The sequence below is a fragment of the Pseudoliparis swirei genome, unplaced genomic scaffold, assembly GCF_029220125.1.
Source record: "Pseudoliparis swirei isolate HS2019 ecotype Mariana Trench unplaced genomic scaffold, NWPU_hadal_v1 hadal_46, whole genome shotgun sequence".
Taxonomy (NCBI): Eukaryota; Metazoa; Chordata; class Actinopteri; order Perciformes; family Liparidae; genus Pseudoliparis; species Pseudoliparis swirei.
Window position 1 is genome coordinate 21,270 of NW_026613282.1, and position 18,731 is coordinate 40,000.

An 18,731-nucleotide genomic window follows, 5' to 3' on the forward strand; every position below is an offset into this window, starting at 1 on the left:
GGGATTGCTGGGTAGCCTTAGCGACGAGGCGTTACTCATCACCTGGGCAACAATCACTGAGGAGATTAAGGCGCGGCGTTCCAGTGGGAAATGGGGCCACTGGTTTGGAAACACTGCCAGTCGGTGGCATTGTGAGAGCAGAGCTTTTCCCCGTGGCCCCGCGCAGAGTTTAATTCACGCAAATCGCTCGTGGTTGCACGTGTATGAATATTACTGCTTCAGAATCAGGTTTTATTGGCCAAGTAAGTTTGCACAAACAAGGAATTTGACTTGGTGAAGTGACTCTCAGTGTGCTTACACAAAATATACAACACAACACAATACAAAACAAAACAAACAGTGCAAAACAGTGCAACGGTCTAAGAAGTTTAGTTTAGTTTAGAAGGTTAGTTCTAACCTCGGGTGTCACTGCTAATTATTCTGCCACCAATCTCAGCCATCCAATAATCAGCCAGATCAGGAGCGACTGAGTGATTATGATTTAAAACGGTTCGGCTCATGAGCGTCATCCGGCGGGCACGTCACGTTGTGATTTGAGCGTCGCAGCTCGTGACCGTGGAGCCGATAATCGGCCACGCATGAAACGCATGTCGGAGCCGATGCTGCTGCGGCGGAAAGAAATGTGCATGTGGGTTGTGTGAGTGAGCTCTAAAGTCATCAAGATCTCTGAGGTTGAGTTGACGTTCGCTGAAAGCCTGTGAGTCATTGAGACATGAATAGTCGAGCCACATCATATTCATTGAATGTGTTTTAACTCTAATGATTCCTTCTGGTCACATTACATCTATTGTTCTGTCCATCCTGGAGAGGGATCCTCCTCTGTTCTCTCCTGAAGGGTTCTTCCCTTTTTTCCCCCGTGAAGGGTTATTTGGGAGTTTTTCCTGATCTGATGTGAGGTCAAAGGTCAGGGATGTCTATGTGTACAGGTTGTAAAGCACTCTGAGGCACATTTGTAATTTGTGAAATTGGGCAATACAAATAAACTGAATTGAACTGAATCATGCGTACGGTCTGTTCTGACGGGGGTTCATCAGAAGGTTATTTATTTATGCGCGCTGTGCACATTTCAAGGAATTATAATGTAAAGACTGGAGAAGTGGCATCATTTCAGCTTCTGATGGGAATCGATCAACGGATCTTTCCTCTCATCTCTTAACCGTTGAAAGAACATCATATATTTTCCTCTTCTGGAGTTTCACTGCTGAGCATTACAAAAAAAGTTTTATTTCACCTTTCAAATACCCTCAATATAATGTTTTTTTTAATATCACAATACCAATTACCATGAGCTGTACATGTTCTGATATCTGCGTCGTTGTCCCTTCCTCTTTCCCTTTCCCGTGCAGTTTCGACGTGGACAATGGCACGTCGTCGGGCCGCAGCCCCCTGGACCCCATGGCCAGCCCGGGCTCAGGCCTCATCCTGCAGGCCAACTTCATCCACAGCCAACGGAGAGAGTCCTTCCTGTACCGCTCCGACAGCGACTACGACCTCTCGCCCAGGTCCATGTCCCGAAACTCCTCCATTGCCAGTGACATGTGAGTGCACGCGTTTCCCGCTTCGTGAAATCCCCCCGAATCCCCCCCCCCCCCCCCCCCGATTGTGCTGAACGTGGCTGCTGCTGTTTATTAGACGAGGGCTTGAAGCCCCGGTGGGAAGTGTGCATGACCAACAGCTGATTGTGTGCCGTCACGTCTATTCTTAGCTATATCCAGTAGCATCAACAAGGTGGTTGGTAACAAAGTGTCCACAAGCACAGTTTATGTGACTGATCATTTAAAAAAATGTCCAAATATGTCTCTATAAGTCATAAGGATAATGGGATGGACATCTGTGCTGCGGTGGATCTATTTACGATACTTCCAGCAGAGCCCACTCCTCTGGGCCGGTGTCGGTATCGATAGCATGTTCCTCCACACACTGGTGGCTCTCCAGTCACATGGACTGTAAGCTTAGGACAGCAGGAAATAAACATATTGATGGAGAATATTGCTGTTTTTTTATCCAGACCGCCGGAAAGACAAATAGACAGGATGAAAATAAATAAATCGACTTCCTCCTTACTGTGTTAGGGTTAGCTTACTCCTGAGCTTTCTGCTCTGGAGTATTAACCCTCCTGTTACCTTCACATCTACTAACATCTTTTACCCTCGGGGTCAATTTGACCCCAACAATTAAAACCTCCAGAAAATTATTAGAGTTAATATTGTTTCCCAAGTTTAAGTGTGAGGTACTTTATGTTTGTTTGTCGACTACCTAAATAGCCCTTTAAATATATAAAAAAGTTGATATTTCTTATATGTTTGACACAGTGAAAAACAGCCTGGGGTCAAATTGACCCCAAAGAACACCGACATTAAACATTGAATGGGGTCAAATTGACCCTAAAGGTGACAGGAGGGTTAAACCAATAACCCTTCATTGACCTAACCCACTTTCCAGTTACCATGTTAAACAGTTCATCTTTTGTGCTTCATTCTTTCATATCTGTTTTTTTTTTCTTTCATAAACAAGGCAACTAACTCAAGTTACGAAATAAATAATGTGTCTAAGCAGCTGACAAAGAGACATGTTCAGGAGAGCCCAGTTCACGGGGACGCTCCCGCTCGCCCCCAGAGAGCACGTCGTCCTGACTCGCCTTCTGTCGCCCTCGTGACCGGAGCGCGTCTCTTTTGACTTTCACGCCGAGCACGTCAGCTCTCGCGTGCCGGCGGGCGGGCGTGCGTGGGCGTGTCTGCGGCCTTGTGGAACTGACCAGTAGGAGGACGGCTCCGTGACACTCGCACGCCACTGTCACCTGAGCCAATGTTGACTTCGTTCACAGTCATAACGCAGCTCGGGGGGGGGGGGGGGGACTCGAAGTTTACTGTTAAACATTCCTGTCGCCGCTGCTGTCCACTCCCTTAACAACGCACCTAACGCTCCGCCGGCTCCACGTGTCAGGGAAGAGCTCGGCTGATGTTTCCCTGGGTAAATAACTCAATAAACACGTGAAACAACGACTGCCTGTGGGATGTAGCTCCGGGCAGAGGGGGGGAGGACATGCAGGGACACGTCCGCCCATGAATCCCCTCAAACTGTCGGAACTCTCCCGCCGAGTGCACACGTCACTGTGATCGAGTGGATCAGAGATGGTGAATCTGATGTAATGTGATGACCCCCCGCACCCCCCCGCCCCTCCTCCTCTTGACCTCCATACGCCGTCACGTCTCGCTGACTTTAAAGCCCGATGTCTTTTGTGTCTTTCAGTCATGGCGAAGATATGATTGTAACGCCGTTTGCACAGGTGAGGGCTCGTCCCGGTTATTATGAATGTGTTGTGCCGTCGACATATTTTCAATGTTCATAAATGAATGTATGATTCAGTCGCGATCTGTCCCGCTCCCTTCAGGTTCTCGCCAGCTTACGGACCGTACGAAACAACTTCGGCGCATTAACTAATATACAGCAAGACAGGGCATCCAATAAGTAAGTTTCACCGCTTGTTTTTGTTCTTCTTTCTTTTTTCAAACAGAAATTAAATCTGTCGAAGTGGGAGGGGCGACTGTATAAAAAGGTGACGACATAACATCTGATCATAGTCCCTTTATGACTCAGATGTTCTGCTGAACAGGTGATCGCACGCCGCCCGGGGCGCCGCGCTCCTCACAGCCGGGCGCCGCTCGCCCTCTGCTGTTCTCTCCGAGCAGCCGACTGCAGCGGCAGCAGCAAGAGTCTAAAAGACGGGGCTGCCCACATGTGTAGAAACTCATCATTTATTACATGACATCACGTGTCATTTAGCAGACGCTTTAAGAGCATCAACCTAGAGTACAAACTAAGAACAACAAGAATACAGAAAGTAACATTTCCTCAACATAGTCGAACTACAAAAGTACCATAATAAGAGATATTTAAGAGCCACTGAAGTGCTAATCTGTGTTTTAATCCAGATGTAGTCAGAGAAGATGTGTTTTTAGTTTCCGGCGGAAGCTGTCGAGACTTCCTGCTGATGAACTCATGAACAGATTTATTTTGATTGTTTTTGATTGTTGTTGTTTTGTTTGTCTGTCGAAGTCAAATTCCTCGTGTGTCTAACACACTTAGCAAATTAATGTTTCTGATTCTTATTCTGTATTGTTTTGGGAAGGAAACGTCTAAGTGTGTGTGTGTGTGTATGTGTGTGTGTGTGTCTCCACAGGAGATCACCCATGTGTAACCCACCACCCATCACCAAGACCACCTTTACGGGTACGTGGATGTGGTCCTTGAAGTGTTTGTGTGATTGTGTGCGTCGTCTGGGAGTCAGGAATAAACTTTTCGATGGATAATTAATATTATTAGCATTAGACGTAGCACTTGATTTGAATTCCTATATGGCATTTATAAGCAGTATCCAAACATTCAATAAAGGGTTCGCAGCACACGATTATGGAGCTATAAGCAGATATAACTATAATATACGTCCTCAAAGGAGACATTGTAATTGTTGACAAATACTGCACGTTAATACACACTTACAAATCATCTTGTATTAGCTTATGACAATGTATTAAATGTGTATATAGTGCTCGTACAGAAAATGCTAAACAGGGTTACTTGATTCATATTTGTATTCTAAAATGTTTCAACAGTTCTTAGTGATAAACAAAAACAGATTTCAATGTGAATCTTTTTTAAATGAGATGAGATAAGCCAGTAGGGACACGTGCAATGTTACCACCTATACATCTTCAAACAGGGTGAGTTTATTTTATTCATTTGGACTATACTTGCAGCATTAATAGCCAACATTTCAAGTAAATGATCGTATGAACAGTGAAAATGATGAGATTATTGCTGCGTGTCACAATCATATCAAAGTTTCTATTGGCCCAGAGTTTGCGTGGGTGGGAGTAATGGTCACAATATACTTGTTTTATTGGTGGAAATGGTCTACATCTACATTTATGTTCAATGATACAGCGTAAGTTTATGATTTATAACCAATAATTTTGTAATAACTTAGAGTTTTCACTGAGCAGGAGGACATGGCACAGACGGTCTTAGACGGCTGCAATACACTTGGCTGGTGTTTGCAGGAAAGACCATGTAACCTCCACTGTTAATACCTCCTTTGTTTAGTAAAATGATCTTAAAATCATGTGCGCAGACACTAATAGAATCACATAAACACACACATGTATTTGACTTTATCTGAGATATTGTCAGATCAAGATGTTTGTTCAGAATAATGACCAGTAGTTAAGTGGATGTTTACCTATTTTAGGAGATAATACATGTTTTTTTAAAGCAACAATATTCAATAATATTGTTTTAGCATGTAACAGCTCATACACTCAATCCAAAATGTTACGGACGTTTATCTTGGTCTTTATTGTGGATGTAAAGTTGATCATAATACGAGTGAGGACACGACTCCAAATGACTCAACTTGTCCCTCCCGCCTTGATCGTGCAGGGCTTTGAGTTCTATGATATCACATTGGATATTTAGGATATTCATTTCATCTGTTGAGATGAATAGTTCTCTCTTTCCATATGTGGCAGAGTTAACCCTCCTGTTGGGTCAATTTGACCCCATTCAATGTTTAATGTCGGTGTTCTTTGGGGTCAATTTGACCCCAGGCTGTTTTTCACTGTCAAACATATAAGAAATATCAACTTTTTAATATATTTAAAGGGCTATTTAGGTAGTCGACAAACAAACATTAAGTACCTCACACTTAAACTTGGGAAACAATATTAATTCTAATAATTTTCTGGAGGTTTTAATTGCTGGAATCAAATTGACCCCGAGGGTAAAATATGTCAGTAAATGTAAAGGTAACAGGAGGGTTAAGGCACTAAAGATGGATATTTTACAAACATTATCATTTCTCTTGTATCTATATATTTTAAATTCCCACAGCATTGGTTTGAGGACATCAACTCATTTTTTAAAAAGCTCCATGTGGAGGGGAATAAACTTTATTCTGTCTTAAAATCTAACGAAAGCTGCTGGATATTCAAGACTGTGGGCTGAAAACATAAACATGTGTGACTCATCTGAACAATTGATATCACATCAGTATTATTCCTTCGCGGTCCAGCCTCCGCTCTCCTCTTGCCTCGGCATGTGTCCCTCCTTCTTCCTCTTTGCTCCTCCACTCCCTCTCGCAGTCCGACTTCACTGTCGAGCCGCTCCGGCACAGAGTTTGGCTGCAGCCCTGCGTCTGTGCAGCAGAGTGGCCTCTCCGAGCCGGTGTCTGATGTCGCACTAAGCACGAGAAGAATGTCATTGACGTCAGTGCAGTTGCTGTCAGAAAGAGTCGCGCCCCAGCCGCCGACAGAGAGGGGAAGAGAGACTGAGGGGAAGAAAGAGGAGAGAGACGGAAAGGAGACAATAAAAGGAGGAGGAAGGATGTGCAGAGATCAGCGGAGGAAACGAGGAGTGTGGGAGAGGAAGGGGACTAGCGGAGGGAGGGAGGGAGGGAGTCGTCAAAGACAATGAAGCAGGAGAGGGGGGGATATGTTAGAGAAGAGGAGGTGACACCAGAGGTGTAGAGATGCCAGTGGTCCTGCTCATACACTCAATAGTCATGCATTGAAGCACACATGGTGAGCATGTGCCCTTTAACCCTCCTGATACCTTCAGATGTACCTACATCTTTTACCCTTTTTGACCCCAGCAATTAAAACCTCCAGAAAATTATTAGAATTAATATTGTTTCCCAAGTTTAAGTGTGAGGTACTTTATGTTTGTTTGTTGACTACCTAAATAGCCCTTTAAATAAATAAAAATGTTGATATTTACCTTCGCATTGAAAATGCGGAAGGTTATGTTTTGATCGCCGTGTATTTATTTATTTATTTATTTGTATGCGTGTTATTCGCAGAACTCAAAAAGTATTGAACCGAATCGCATGAAATTTGGTGGGATGATTGGTTATTATCTGGGGACCATTTGATTAGATTTTGGGATCAATCGGGTCAAAGGTCAAGGTCAAGGTCATGGAAAGGTCAAAATCTTTTTTTTACCATAGCACGATACATTTTTGTCCAATTGGCATGCAACTAATGCCAAAATGTTCATAATTCAATGCCCAATCTTGTGATATGCAAAGGTATGCGCTCTACCGAGTGCCCATTCTAGTTCTTATATATTTTACACAGTGAAAAACAGCCTGGGGTCAAATTGACCGATGCGTACAAGTTGTGTTCAGGACATTGAAAACATATCATCATGTGAATTTGATGTTTTCCCAGTTGTCCCCAATAAATTAGGAAAAGTCATGAAATATGAAGCAAAAAACATGATGTCAATCATTTTTTTAGAAACGTCAAATTGACCCCAAAGGTAACAGGAGGGTTAAAGAAAGCCAGACATGCATTCCAGACCTATACACTTTGCATCAAGTAGTATGCAAATGAATTGTCCCAGAATAAAAGATTGTTTTAAAATAAAACAAGGGAGAGGTGAGGGGGTCTAAATGCAAACTGAAATGTTTATATTATATGATTAAATGTGGTCCTCCTCTTCTTTGCTGTGGAACTGTTTCCTCTGTGTGTGTCGTTGAATCACAGCTGAAAGGAGCCCCCTTCAGCATGACAAGCCCGCGCTTTCCTAAATTAGCATCGGTATTAATTGGCTTCTGACAAGGTGACACTTTCCCGTCAACGTCGGCTGACATCGAGGGAGGCATGTCTCCATATTCACACACAAACAAAGAAACCACAGGATCCTCTGACGTCGGACTGCCGACGCTCTCCATTCGTCGCCGTGTCGTCGGCCACCTGTGTGTTCACCTGCGGCGTGTGGTCACCTGCGGCGTGTGGTCACCTGCGGCGTGTGGTCACGTGCTGAACGGCGAACACGTCTCGTTCCCGTGCGGTCGCGCGCATGGCGGGGAGCTCCCGGCTCTGACTCCGCTCCTCCGTCGCTCCAGTCCGCGTGTTGTCGCTCTCCCTTCCCCATCCACGGTGCGGTCCTCTCCGGCTTTATGCACAGCTTGGGGAGAGCAGCACGTTTGGCTACCAGGGACGCCGACGCAACAGCAGCCCACCCCCTACACACACAATCCATCGGAAGCATTACCCACGCCACCGGATTATACCCCTCGCGTCCCGGCTGCGATGGATACTTCCATTCCCAGAGAGGCTAAGAAGACAAAATCATGATGTGTTATGGTTAGCATTTCGTCTGATGTGTGTGTGTGTGTGTGTGTTGAGATGTTTTTGTATTTGTTGACCATGTCAGGATGCTGCAAACCGCCCGGTGTTTGCTCCCTGCCGGACAGTATTGAGATGAATCTCGCCCGGTTCTGAGTCTCTCACTGGATCCTCTTTTCCAGCGTCCCCCCCGTCTTCCCACCATCCCCACACTGGCAGCCATGGGCCTGCTCAGCAGACTGCTCTTCATCCTGCTCCACGACTGGAATCACATCTCTCTCACCAATGCTAGATGGCACTAGATGCCCGAGTGTGACGTGTGTGCTGTGTCTGGAGGGATCGTGGATGAGTCCGCCTGGGTCAGATCTCTGAGACGTCGCTGTTGCTCCTCGCGCTCTGCGGTCTGGATTCTTCGGTGTGGTTTTCTTACTGGTAACATTCAGTTGGACACCCAGAACTGACTCACACTGGCCGCTTGACATTCATCACGTGCGACCGTACTCACTGGGATCGTATCTCGACTTAAAAGGAAGGATCCAGGATTTGAACTTTTCGAAGTGCGCCGGAGGTTTCTTTTCTTCGAGGGAATCCGTGAGCTCCGCTGCTGCTGCCCTAACCCACAGACCGCTCATCTGTGGGTTAGGATACAGGACCGCCACCGGGCCCGCACAGCTGGCTCACCCGTCCAGTATGAAGAGTCACCCATGTGTCTTCAGCTTAGCTGCATGTGGGGTAGGAGACCCCGGGGCCTGGACCGTCCACTAGCCCTCTGAAGCGGGCCCTTACTGACCCCTTGCCCTCCTGTCTCGCCCCTGCAGAGGAGGCCTACCAGAAACTGGCCATTGAGACCCTGGAGGAGCTGGATTGGTGTCTGGACCAGCTGGAGACGCTGCAGACAAGACACTCTGTCAGCGAGATGGCCTCTAACAAGGTAAGATGAACACACAGAAGAACAGTTTCATTATTGAGGCCGACATGATTGTATTTGCGATTTATTGAAACGCGTCCAGAAGCTGCTGGCCAGGAGTCACTGCGGTGTGTTTTCGTTTGTGGCTCATGAGTAATGAATAGTATACAGACTAATCTGTTTAACCCTCCTGTTACCTTCACATTTACTGACATATTTTACCCTCGGGGTCAATTTGACCCCAGCAATTAAAACCTCCAGAAAATTATTAGAATTAATATTGCTTCCCGAGTTTAAGTGTGAGGTGCTTTATGTTTGTTTGTTGACTACCTAAATAGCCCTTTAAATATATTAAAAAGTTGATATTTCTTATATGTTTGACACAGTGAAAAACAGCCTGGGGTCAAATTGATCCCAAAGAACACCGACGTTAAACATTGAATGGGGTCAAATTGACCCGAAAGGTAACAGGAGGGTTAAGGTGACACTATTATGTTCTATATATTTTACATTCAGTGTTTATTACAGGTAACAGGTTGTATTTGTGGGCGTCATAAACTGACACTGTCCTCACAGGTTAACTTCCGATAAGGGAGGTGCTCGTTAAAACATCCTTCAAGCAAACTTTGTCATCCGTCCACAACCTACAGTTGCATTTCCACACATCTATGAAGAAATATAGCATCCCTCTGCAGCAGCGGAGCGGCGTCTATTGTTCGCTGACATGCCGAGCTGATGGGCAGCTCGACTTTTTGATATCGTGTTGAACAGGCGTCACATCCTCTGTGCGCAACCGGCTGTGTTGCCATCGAGCCCTTCTCCTCGGTCGTCTGTCACGTGTTTATCCACTTAGCGGTCACTCTCACTTCTTCTAGAATCATGACTTGGTTGTGTTTATATGATGTGTTTGGATGGCTCTTCAGCACCCAGCCATCAGAGTGCACAGTGGACTGTGTGTGTTACACTATCTGTATGTGTCAGTGCATCATAATGCAGGCAGGGGGTTGTATTGTGAGCATGCTCAGTTGCCTCCAGTGTGTGTGTGTGTATGTGGGGGGGGGGTGTAGGGAGGCTGCTGTGCCACTCTGAATGCTGAGCAGCTCTAGTGATGTCACATGCAGTGATGTCACACAAGGGGGCGTGGACCAAGACGAGAGGCAGGGAGGACGGACGGACAAAGGAGCGACTGAAAGGCGCACGCACCACCGGGACATCTACCTGATGTCAAAGATTAAAAGATTAAAAGAAGAAGAAGAAGAAAAAAAAACGTAACGTGCGCTGCCTCACTATGATTTACCGGGACAGCTATCTCTGGTTGTCATGGCAACAGCTACAGGCCCAACCAGCCTGCTGTCTCACTCCACACACACACACATCAAAGGTAATACAGTCCCCACACCTCCCACACACACAGCTTGTACTTGTGTCTTTCATTGAGCAACACTAAACATGAGCCGTAACTCATCAATGATGGACATTCTGAGATTAAAAAGAAAGTGCAGAATGTAATCCCCTTGATGTCAGAGGAATGAACCTGCAGCTCATTGTGTGTGAAGGTGACTTCCAGTGACATTCCTTTGTCCACCACCAGCCGTACGAGTGCGTTCGCCCGGTCCAGTCCCCTCGAGCAGCTGCTGTTGTTTTGTGTCTGCTTCCGACATCCTAAAGTAAAAACCCCGATCAGAGTCTGACATAACCGAGGGAAATAATGCATCACACCTCCGAATAGAAGCATTCCCAGAGTTACTGCATCAAGGCCCAGGGCTGCTCTCACAGGAGGTCAAACAAGGTGACGTGCCTGTTTGACCAAAAGGATCTCAGGCAGAAGACATGTTTAATATTATTATTGCAGCCACACACACACTCTACGAATACACAATTAAAAAGAAATGTAGCACAATTAATCTATTTTACACAACCTTTGAGACAACGTGTCTCTGTGGAGGCGAGCATTGCGCCGGTGGTTTATCTGGTGGCTGTAGTTTAGGGCGCCGCCGTGGTTACAGGTCCACCCTCTGTGTGGGCGGCTCTTCCTCTGGCCATGTGTGTGCCCATCAAGTTTGATCAACATGCCTCTTCTCGGTCATCTGCTCACTTCCAGAGACAACGTAGGACAAGTAACCCTCTAAGATTCAACCCCACTCAGATGTAGAAAGAGTGGTTTCTATAGTGAAGATACGATGTGCTGGTGTGATGAACGGGGTCCATGTACAGAAGAAACCATCATTTCATCAGGGGGTGAAACATGGACAATGTTACGATACAACACACTGCCAAAATACTTTAACCCTCCTGTGACCTTTGGGGTCAATTTGACCCCATTCAATGTTTGAAGTTTCTAAAAAAATGATTGACATCATTTGTTTTGCTTCATATTTCATGACTTTTCCTAATTTATTGGTAATAACTGGGAAAACATCAAATTCACACGATGATATGTTTTCAATGTCCTGAACACAACTCGTACGCATCGGTGTTTTTCGGGTCAATTTGACCCCAGGCTGTTTTTCAATGTGTAAAACATATAAGAAATATCAACTTTTTTATTTATTTAAAGGGCTATTTAGGTAGTCAACAAACAAACATAAAGTACCTCACACTTAAACTTTGGAAACAATATTAATTCTAATCATTATCTGGAGGTTTTAACTGCTGGGGTCAAATATGTTAGTCCATTTGAAGGTAACAGGAGGGTTAATCTTCAACAATCTTTTCAATGCAGGCATCCCTCGGTGAGGTAAAGGTCGAGTCATCCAAAGTGACACATGCAGTAACTAAACCCTCCCCAACATCTCACGGCCACACATACCGTACACAGGGTTCGTACGGTCATGGAAAACCTGGAAAAGTCATGGCATTTTTAAATGGTCATTTCCAGGCCTGGAAAAAACTTAAATCATAAAAGTTTGGGAAAAGTCTTGGAAATTTGTTATAATCACATGTTCATTTACGCCGAGTTTGAAATAATTAATATGTTTTTTAAGGAAAGACGGTCAAAATATAAGCCGGCGGACGCTCTCAATACGCAACATTTTCTAAATTGTTCATGTTTAAACCGAGATTTCAGTTTGGTCATGGAAATTTGATTTAAAGTCCTGGAAATCCATTGGTCAAAATGTGTAAGAACGCTGTGTCCAACCTAAAGCCTCAGTGTGTCTGTGTGCATGCTGCGATATCAGCTGATGCACCTGTGGAGATCCCAGCCGGGTAAACCGCTTCTTTAGGTTTAAAAAAAGAGTTCATAATCAATCATTGTTCTGTCATTCCAAACACATGAAACGTTTTGTTACCGCGGCTCTCGGGAGGCGATGGGCAAACGAACCGCTGCTCAGTTCATGTGAGGGTGCTGCTCTTTCATTTGTAATAGTTGTGTTCGGCTCTTTCTTTGAGCTCGGGTTTGGATGAAGCTTCTTTTAGTCTCCGAGTGTCGGTACCTCGACTATACTCAAAAGCTTTTCTCCGTTGTTATCGATTTATCTTTTTATTTTTTATTTGTGAACGTTGTAACTGTATTGTACCGAGGCCTCACCCCTCACCTTTAGATTAGATTCAACTTTATTGTCATTACACATGTACAAGTACAGAGCAACGAAATGCAGTTTGGCATCTAACCAGAAGTGCAACAGAAAGTATCGTAATAAATACATGATATACAGGTTATAAATAATGCGGAGATATAAATATATATTTCTGGGGTTGCTAAACTAGTGCAAATATTCAGTGCATATTAACTCGATAGTGCAACAAATGGCATAAACCTTGAAGCTTCCCGACACACGTACACTACCGTTCAAAAGTTTGGGGTCATCCAGACAATTTTGTGTCTTCCATGAAAACTCACTTTTATTTATCAAATGTATTGAACATTGAATAGAAAATATAGTCAAGACATTGACAAGGTTAGAAATAATGATTAATATTTGAAGTATTAATTTTGTTCTACAAACTTCAAGCTCAAAGGAAGGCCAGTTGTATAGCTTATATCACCAGCATAACTGTTTTCAGCTGTGCTAACATAATTGCACGGGTTTTCTAATCAGACATTAGTCTTCTAAGGCGATTAGCAAACACAATGTACCATTAGAACACTGGAGTGATAGTTGATGGCAATGGGCCTCTATACACCTCTGGAGATATTTCATTAGAAACCAGACAGTTCCATCTAGAATAGTCATTTATCACATTAACAATGTATCGTGTGTATTTTTGATTCATGTTATCTTTATTGAAAAAACAGTGCTTTTCTTTGAAAAATAAAGACATTTCTAAGTGACCCCAAACTTTTGAACGGTAGTGTAGATGTTCTTCTCCACATTTTGTAACGATCGTGAATGAGGCGCAAACTTACCGCGCTCGTTGAAAACGGAGATCTGGAGGTGTCGTGGGGGGGGGGGGCTGTGTACCGCAGGGAGCGGGTATTTCTGGTCACAGCTACGCTCGGTGGGACACTTTCCAATTCCAACCCAATAGTTTGTGTTCACACCTCTTGGCTAAGCTATCAATATGTGTGTGTGTTTGTGTTACAGAGGGAGTGTGTGTGTGTGTTTGTGTTACAGAGGGAGTGTGTGTGTGTGTGTGTGTGTGTGTGGGGCCTGTGCTGGCCTGCTTGGCTCTGAGTCAATCCGAGCTGCTGGCTCTCGGTGAGCCGGCCGTCTCATCTGCTCCGGCGTAGCTGTACATTACTCACATGCAGGCTGGTGTAAAGTAGGCAGAGACGCGTCCGGTCCCTTTCCAATCCACGAGGCCGCTGGACGATCACGGTCACATGACACGAGCATGTGACCGCATGCGCTCACACACACGCCAAGAAACGGAAACGTGAACCGACTGTGTTCCTTATTTAGGATGAAGCTGATCGACATGTTATGAGCGCGCCTGCGCTTTATTCCGTCATGCTGCCCCATGATTGATACGTCATCCACAATCAATATATTGTATAATAACGACATGTCTAATTTAGGGGTGCGCTGCACAATTTATCAGATATTAATCACAATCTTGATTTGAAAATGTAATAATCACGATTGACTGCGTTTCGGATGCGCGCTCCGCTCGTAGAGCTGTACGCTGCGTATCAAATCACGCGCTGCACGTGCTCCCTGCAGAGTCCGGGGGAACATTCCTGCCACGATGAAGCCACAGTCGGTTATGTTTTGATCGCCGTGTATTTATTTGTATGTGTGTTATTCGCATAAGTCAAAAAGTATTAAACCGAATCGCATGAAATTTGGTGGGATGATTGGTTATTATCCGGGGACCAGTTGATTAGATTTTGGGATCGATCGGGTCAAAGGTCAAGGTCATGAAAAGGTCAAAATCTTCTTTTTACCATAGCGCGGTCAATTTCTATCCAATTGGCTGGCAACTAAAGCCAAAATGTTCATAATTCAATGCCCAATATTGTGATATGCGAAGGTATGCGCTCTACCGAGTGCCCGTTCTAGTTACCTTCGCATTGAAAATGCGGAAGGTTATGTTTTGATCGCCGTGTATTTATTTATTTGTATGCGTGTTATTCGCAGAACTCAAAAAGTATTGGACCGAATCGCATGGAATTTGGTGGGATGATTGGTTATTATCCGGGGACCATTTGATTAGATTTTGGGATCAATCGGGTCAAAGGTCAAGGTCATGGAAAGGTCGAAATCTTTTTTTTACCATAGCACGATACATTTGTGTCCAATTGGCATGCAACTAATGCCAAAATGTTCATAATTCAATGCCCAATCTTGTGATATGCGAAGGTATGCGCTCTACCCAGTGCCCATTCTAGTTTATTTATTTATTTGTATGCGTGTTACTCGCATAACAAAAAATGTTTTAAACCGAATCGCATGAAATTTGGTGGGATGATTGGTTATTATCCGGGGACCAGTTGATTAGATTTTGGGATCGATCGGGTCAAAGGTCAAGGTCATGAAAAGGTCAACATCTTCTTGAATCGCATGACATTTGGTGGGATGATTGGTTATTATCCGGGGACCATTTGATTAGATTTTGGGATCAATCGGGTCAAAGGTCAAGGTCATAGATAGGTTAAAATCTTATTTTTACCATAGCGCGGTCAATTTTTATCCAATTGGCATGCAACTAATGCCAAAATGATCATAATTCAATGCCCAATCTTGTGATATGCGAAGGTATGCGCTCTACCAAGTGCCCATTCTAGTTACTTAATGCGTTAGCAATATTGTCTCTGTTACACTCGTGCCGATACAGCATAACGAATTCAGTTGAATCTGCTTTTTCTATAACTTCATGGCGAGTTGTTTCCAACCAAAGGGACGACCTCTTGAGCTCAGTGTCCACGCAGCAGCGGCGTGGACACTGAGCCTTCAGCTCATGTTCCACTGAGCCCACTTCAGAGGACCGTGGCGCTCGTTCTTTTGGCGAGATGAATCGGTTTTCATGCGATACGTCATCTCAACGGGGAAGTGACTGTGACTCATCTCCCACGCCGGCGTGAGAGATGACCTCAGCCTTTTGCTTTTGTTCGATGAGGTAACCTGTAGTTGTACGTCGTACTGAACAGAAGGTGAGGTCGGCTAACACCCAGACACACATGAACTAGTGCATGTCACGCAAATATGTCTTGCGTACACACAAATGAACACACACACGCACACACACATGCACTCCCACATCCTGCCTCACTGCAGGAATGGAAGACAAGAGGTAGATTTTCCACAGACTTTAGCCTCAGCCAATCACACAGCAGGTGACCTCAAGTCTGTTGCAATCCAAGCCAATCAGAGGGGATGATGAGCTCACACTTCTTCCATGATTCTGATTTGCTGCCGTCGTGTGACACGGCAGGAGACGCGTCTTTTTCGCTCTTCACATGGGAGCTCGTGTCACACACACAGAGGCGGAGAGGCAGGCAGGCCTGTTGGGAGCTGTTGACAGATTAGTTGTGTGTGTGTGTGTTGTCCTGGCGCTTTGGCATCCACCAACATCCGCACCATCGTCAATTATTCACAACCTCGGCAGTGCGTCCCCGTATCCGAGCGTGTGTGTGTGTGTGAGTGTGTGAGTGTGCGTGGTCTCGGCGGGTCTTTGGGGAGCCGCGTTCCCGCCGCTCCTCTCCTCTGGTCTTTTCCTCTCCTCTGGTCTTTTCCTCTCCTCTCCTCTTTTCCTCTCCTCTTTTCCTCTCCTCTGCTTCCTGCAACATGGGATCCTTCCTGTGGAACGCGACGCTTCGTTTGTGGACACTGAACCGAGCTGCGAGCGCTCTTCAGGTTGAAGTCTTTCCTCTCGGCCAGAGCTGCGGACGTGTTTTTGTTTTGCTGGCGGTCTAGCGCGCTTTCATCATCCAAACTGCATTTCGGGCGATAGACCCGCACCTCTCTGCTCCTGGACCTCTTTCGGTGTTCGTCGGTCAAAATGCCTGAAGCTAATTACCTGCTCTCTGTGTCCTGGGGATATATAAAGGTAAGACGTGGTCTCGGATCGGTCTGTTTCAATGAATTATTCAGGGGGTTGTTTCTGTTCATTTCTGGAGAGTGTTTTTGTCACGGAGATTCATCCTTGACACGTTTGGATGCAGGGTTATATGACCACCGATGGGAAGCACTCGCCGTGCTCCTCGCCAACGTGCCGTCCGTTGAACAAAGCTTCGGAGGTGTGACATTTCGGCATCCATCATCCATTTTGATGCATCTGCGATGGAGAGGGCTGATAACGCCCGCACTGTACTTTGAAAGGCGTAGACGTGGCTGGCAGAGAGGAACACACGGAGTTACAGCTTCAAGAGAATGTGATTTAAAAAGCGCAGACATTTTTACCTGTAAATTGTTAAACTCTCACCGGTTATTTGGGCTATTTTAATCTCTTTGGAATAAATCAGCAACTCTTAGAGCTCTGTGAAGACTTGAGGTCAACAATCCTCTCGGTAGTTCAGATGCTCCACATTTTATCGATGTTATGGGGGATGGTTTTCAGTTCAGCCAAACATTTTTAAACAATTTGAATTATTTTTTCAGTGATCTTATCTCTTATTCTTTATAGTAATAAATACTTTCTGTGTCTCTTTATTACAGCGCTACATGTCCTGTATTTGCCCCGCACAGATGGCTCTCTGCCTTGTGTCTCCATTTTAAAAGCCACCCAATGAACACCCGTGGGTGTTACTCAATAGGATGTCAATACGCCATTATGCAGAGAGCACTCTGCAGTGACGTAATGGTCTATTTTTAAGTGATCAATATTGATGTGTACTTAATCAACATACATAAATTGTGCATTTGGGCTGAAGCCAGAATGAATCAGACAAAGCAGCAACTTTTGTGCAGGAGTTTTTTTTCCCCCAATCCGTTTTGTTGCCGTTGTTCGGCAGCCACTTCAGAACGGCCCTGATTTCAAGCATCCTCCACGTCAATCAGCTCGGTCTTCAAATCAAAACCTGCGGCTAAATGTGGGGCCTGCCACTCCAATTACAGGAGGCAGGGGAGACGGGAGAGAGAGAGGGGTGAGCGAGAGGCGGGGAGGAGCAGACGGTGCGGCAGAGAAAACAGAAATATAGAAATTAAAGAACGTGTGAAATTGTGTTTGTGGTCATGTTCACACCTTGCAGGAGCACTCTGACCAGGAATGGTGACGTTCCTGGTGCAGCTCCTGAGATGGGACTGGAAAAGGCAAAGTGTATTTGTCTCTTAAATTGTGTTTGTAGTCTCTGTGTTATTATTGGGAAATATTTATTCATATGTGTGTGGTACCTGGGTATCAGCTGGAAATTGTGATATTTCTGCCCTGTATTACACACTGGGAAACCGCTCATCTCTGTGTGTGTGTGTGTGTGTGTGTGTGTGTGTGTGTGTGTGTGTGTGTGTGTGTGTGTGTGTGTGTGTGTGTGTGTGTGTGTGTGTGTCTTTCAGTTCAAAAGGATGTTGAACAGGGAGCTGAGTCACCTCTCAGAGATGAGCCGCTCTGGGAACCAGGTGTCTGAGTTCATCTCCAGCACCTTCCTCGGTGAGTGATGACACACGACGGACTCACTGGTCTGGAATAAAAATAAATCTCCTTTTCTCTGAGTAAATTAATCCGATGCCGAGCTCCACGGAGGCTCGATGTGGCCAAGCATACGTTTCTGAAACTGTTTAAAATGCCAGAACAATGAATCTGTTTGTTTTTTTACGTCCACCTGGATTTAGTTGTAATACGTAATCCAGCCAACACTTTATGTCTCTGGTTGAACCGCTCCAACATCACGGCGTCGTCGTCCTCACGTTCTCCTCCCGCTGGTGTCTCACTGCGTTTCTCTAGACAAGCAGCATGAGGTGGAGATGCCCACCCCTCAGTCGCAGAAGGAGAAGAAGAAGAAGAAGAACAAGCCCATGTCTGAGATCATTGGGGTGAAAAAGCTGCAGCACTCCTCCAGCCTCACAAACTCCAGCATCGCTCGCTTCGGAGTCAAGACGGAGACCGAGGACGAGCTAGCGACGGTGTGTTTGTGGGTCCTGACCGACGGAGCGGCGACTGACACGTCACACACACGTAGACGCAGCGCACACGACCCGAAACGTACTGAATGAAGGAGAAGAAGGACGGATGGAATCGGGAGGTTTCTCTTTCTAATCGTGCATCTCATCCTTTTGTTCAGGAGCTCGAGCACGTGAATAAATGGGGCCGTAACGTATTTAAAATCGCAGAGTTCTCCGGGAACCGGCCTCTGACGGTCATGATGTTCACTATATTCC

The 18,731-nt window shown here is 45.3% G+C and overlaps 1 protein-coding gene across 10 annotated transcripts in view; it reads left to right on the top strand.

Annotated features, from left to right (window-relative positions):
- LOC130191401 (cAMP-specific 3',5'-cyclic phosphodiesterase 4D-like) overlaps positions 1-18,731 on the top strand; it is a 47,583-nt gene that overhangs the window by 19,036 nt on the left and 9,816 nt on the right. For 9 of the 10 annotated variants that reach the window (XM_056411040.1, XM_056411043.1, XM_056411041.1 and 6 more), the window contains 8 exons: positions 1,347-1,538; positions 3,250-3,286; positions 3,392-3,468; positions 4,181-4,230; positions 8,948-9,060; positions 17,910-18,003; positions 18,298-18,476; positions 18,635-18,731. The exon at positions 18,635-18,731 is cut by the window's right edge and continues 2 nt beyond it. In XM_056411040.1, coding sequence (XP_056267015.1) covers positions 1,347-1,538; positions 3,250-3,286; positions 3,392-3,468; positions 4,181-4,230; positions 8,948-9,060; positions 17,910-18,003; positions 18,298-18,476; positions 18,635-18,731 — 839 coding nt within the window. Of the gene's footprint in view, positions 1-1,346; positions 1,539-3,249; positions 3,287-3,391; positions 3,469-4,180; positions 4,231-7,493; positions 8,862-8,947; positions 9,061-17,909; positions 18,004-18,297; positions 18,477-18,634 lie in introns of those variants that run through there. The other variant, XM_056411048.1, reaches the window with a different exon arrangement.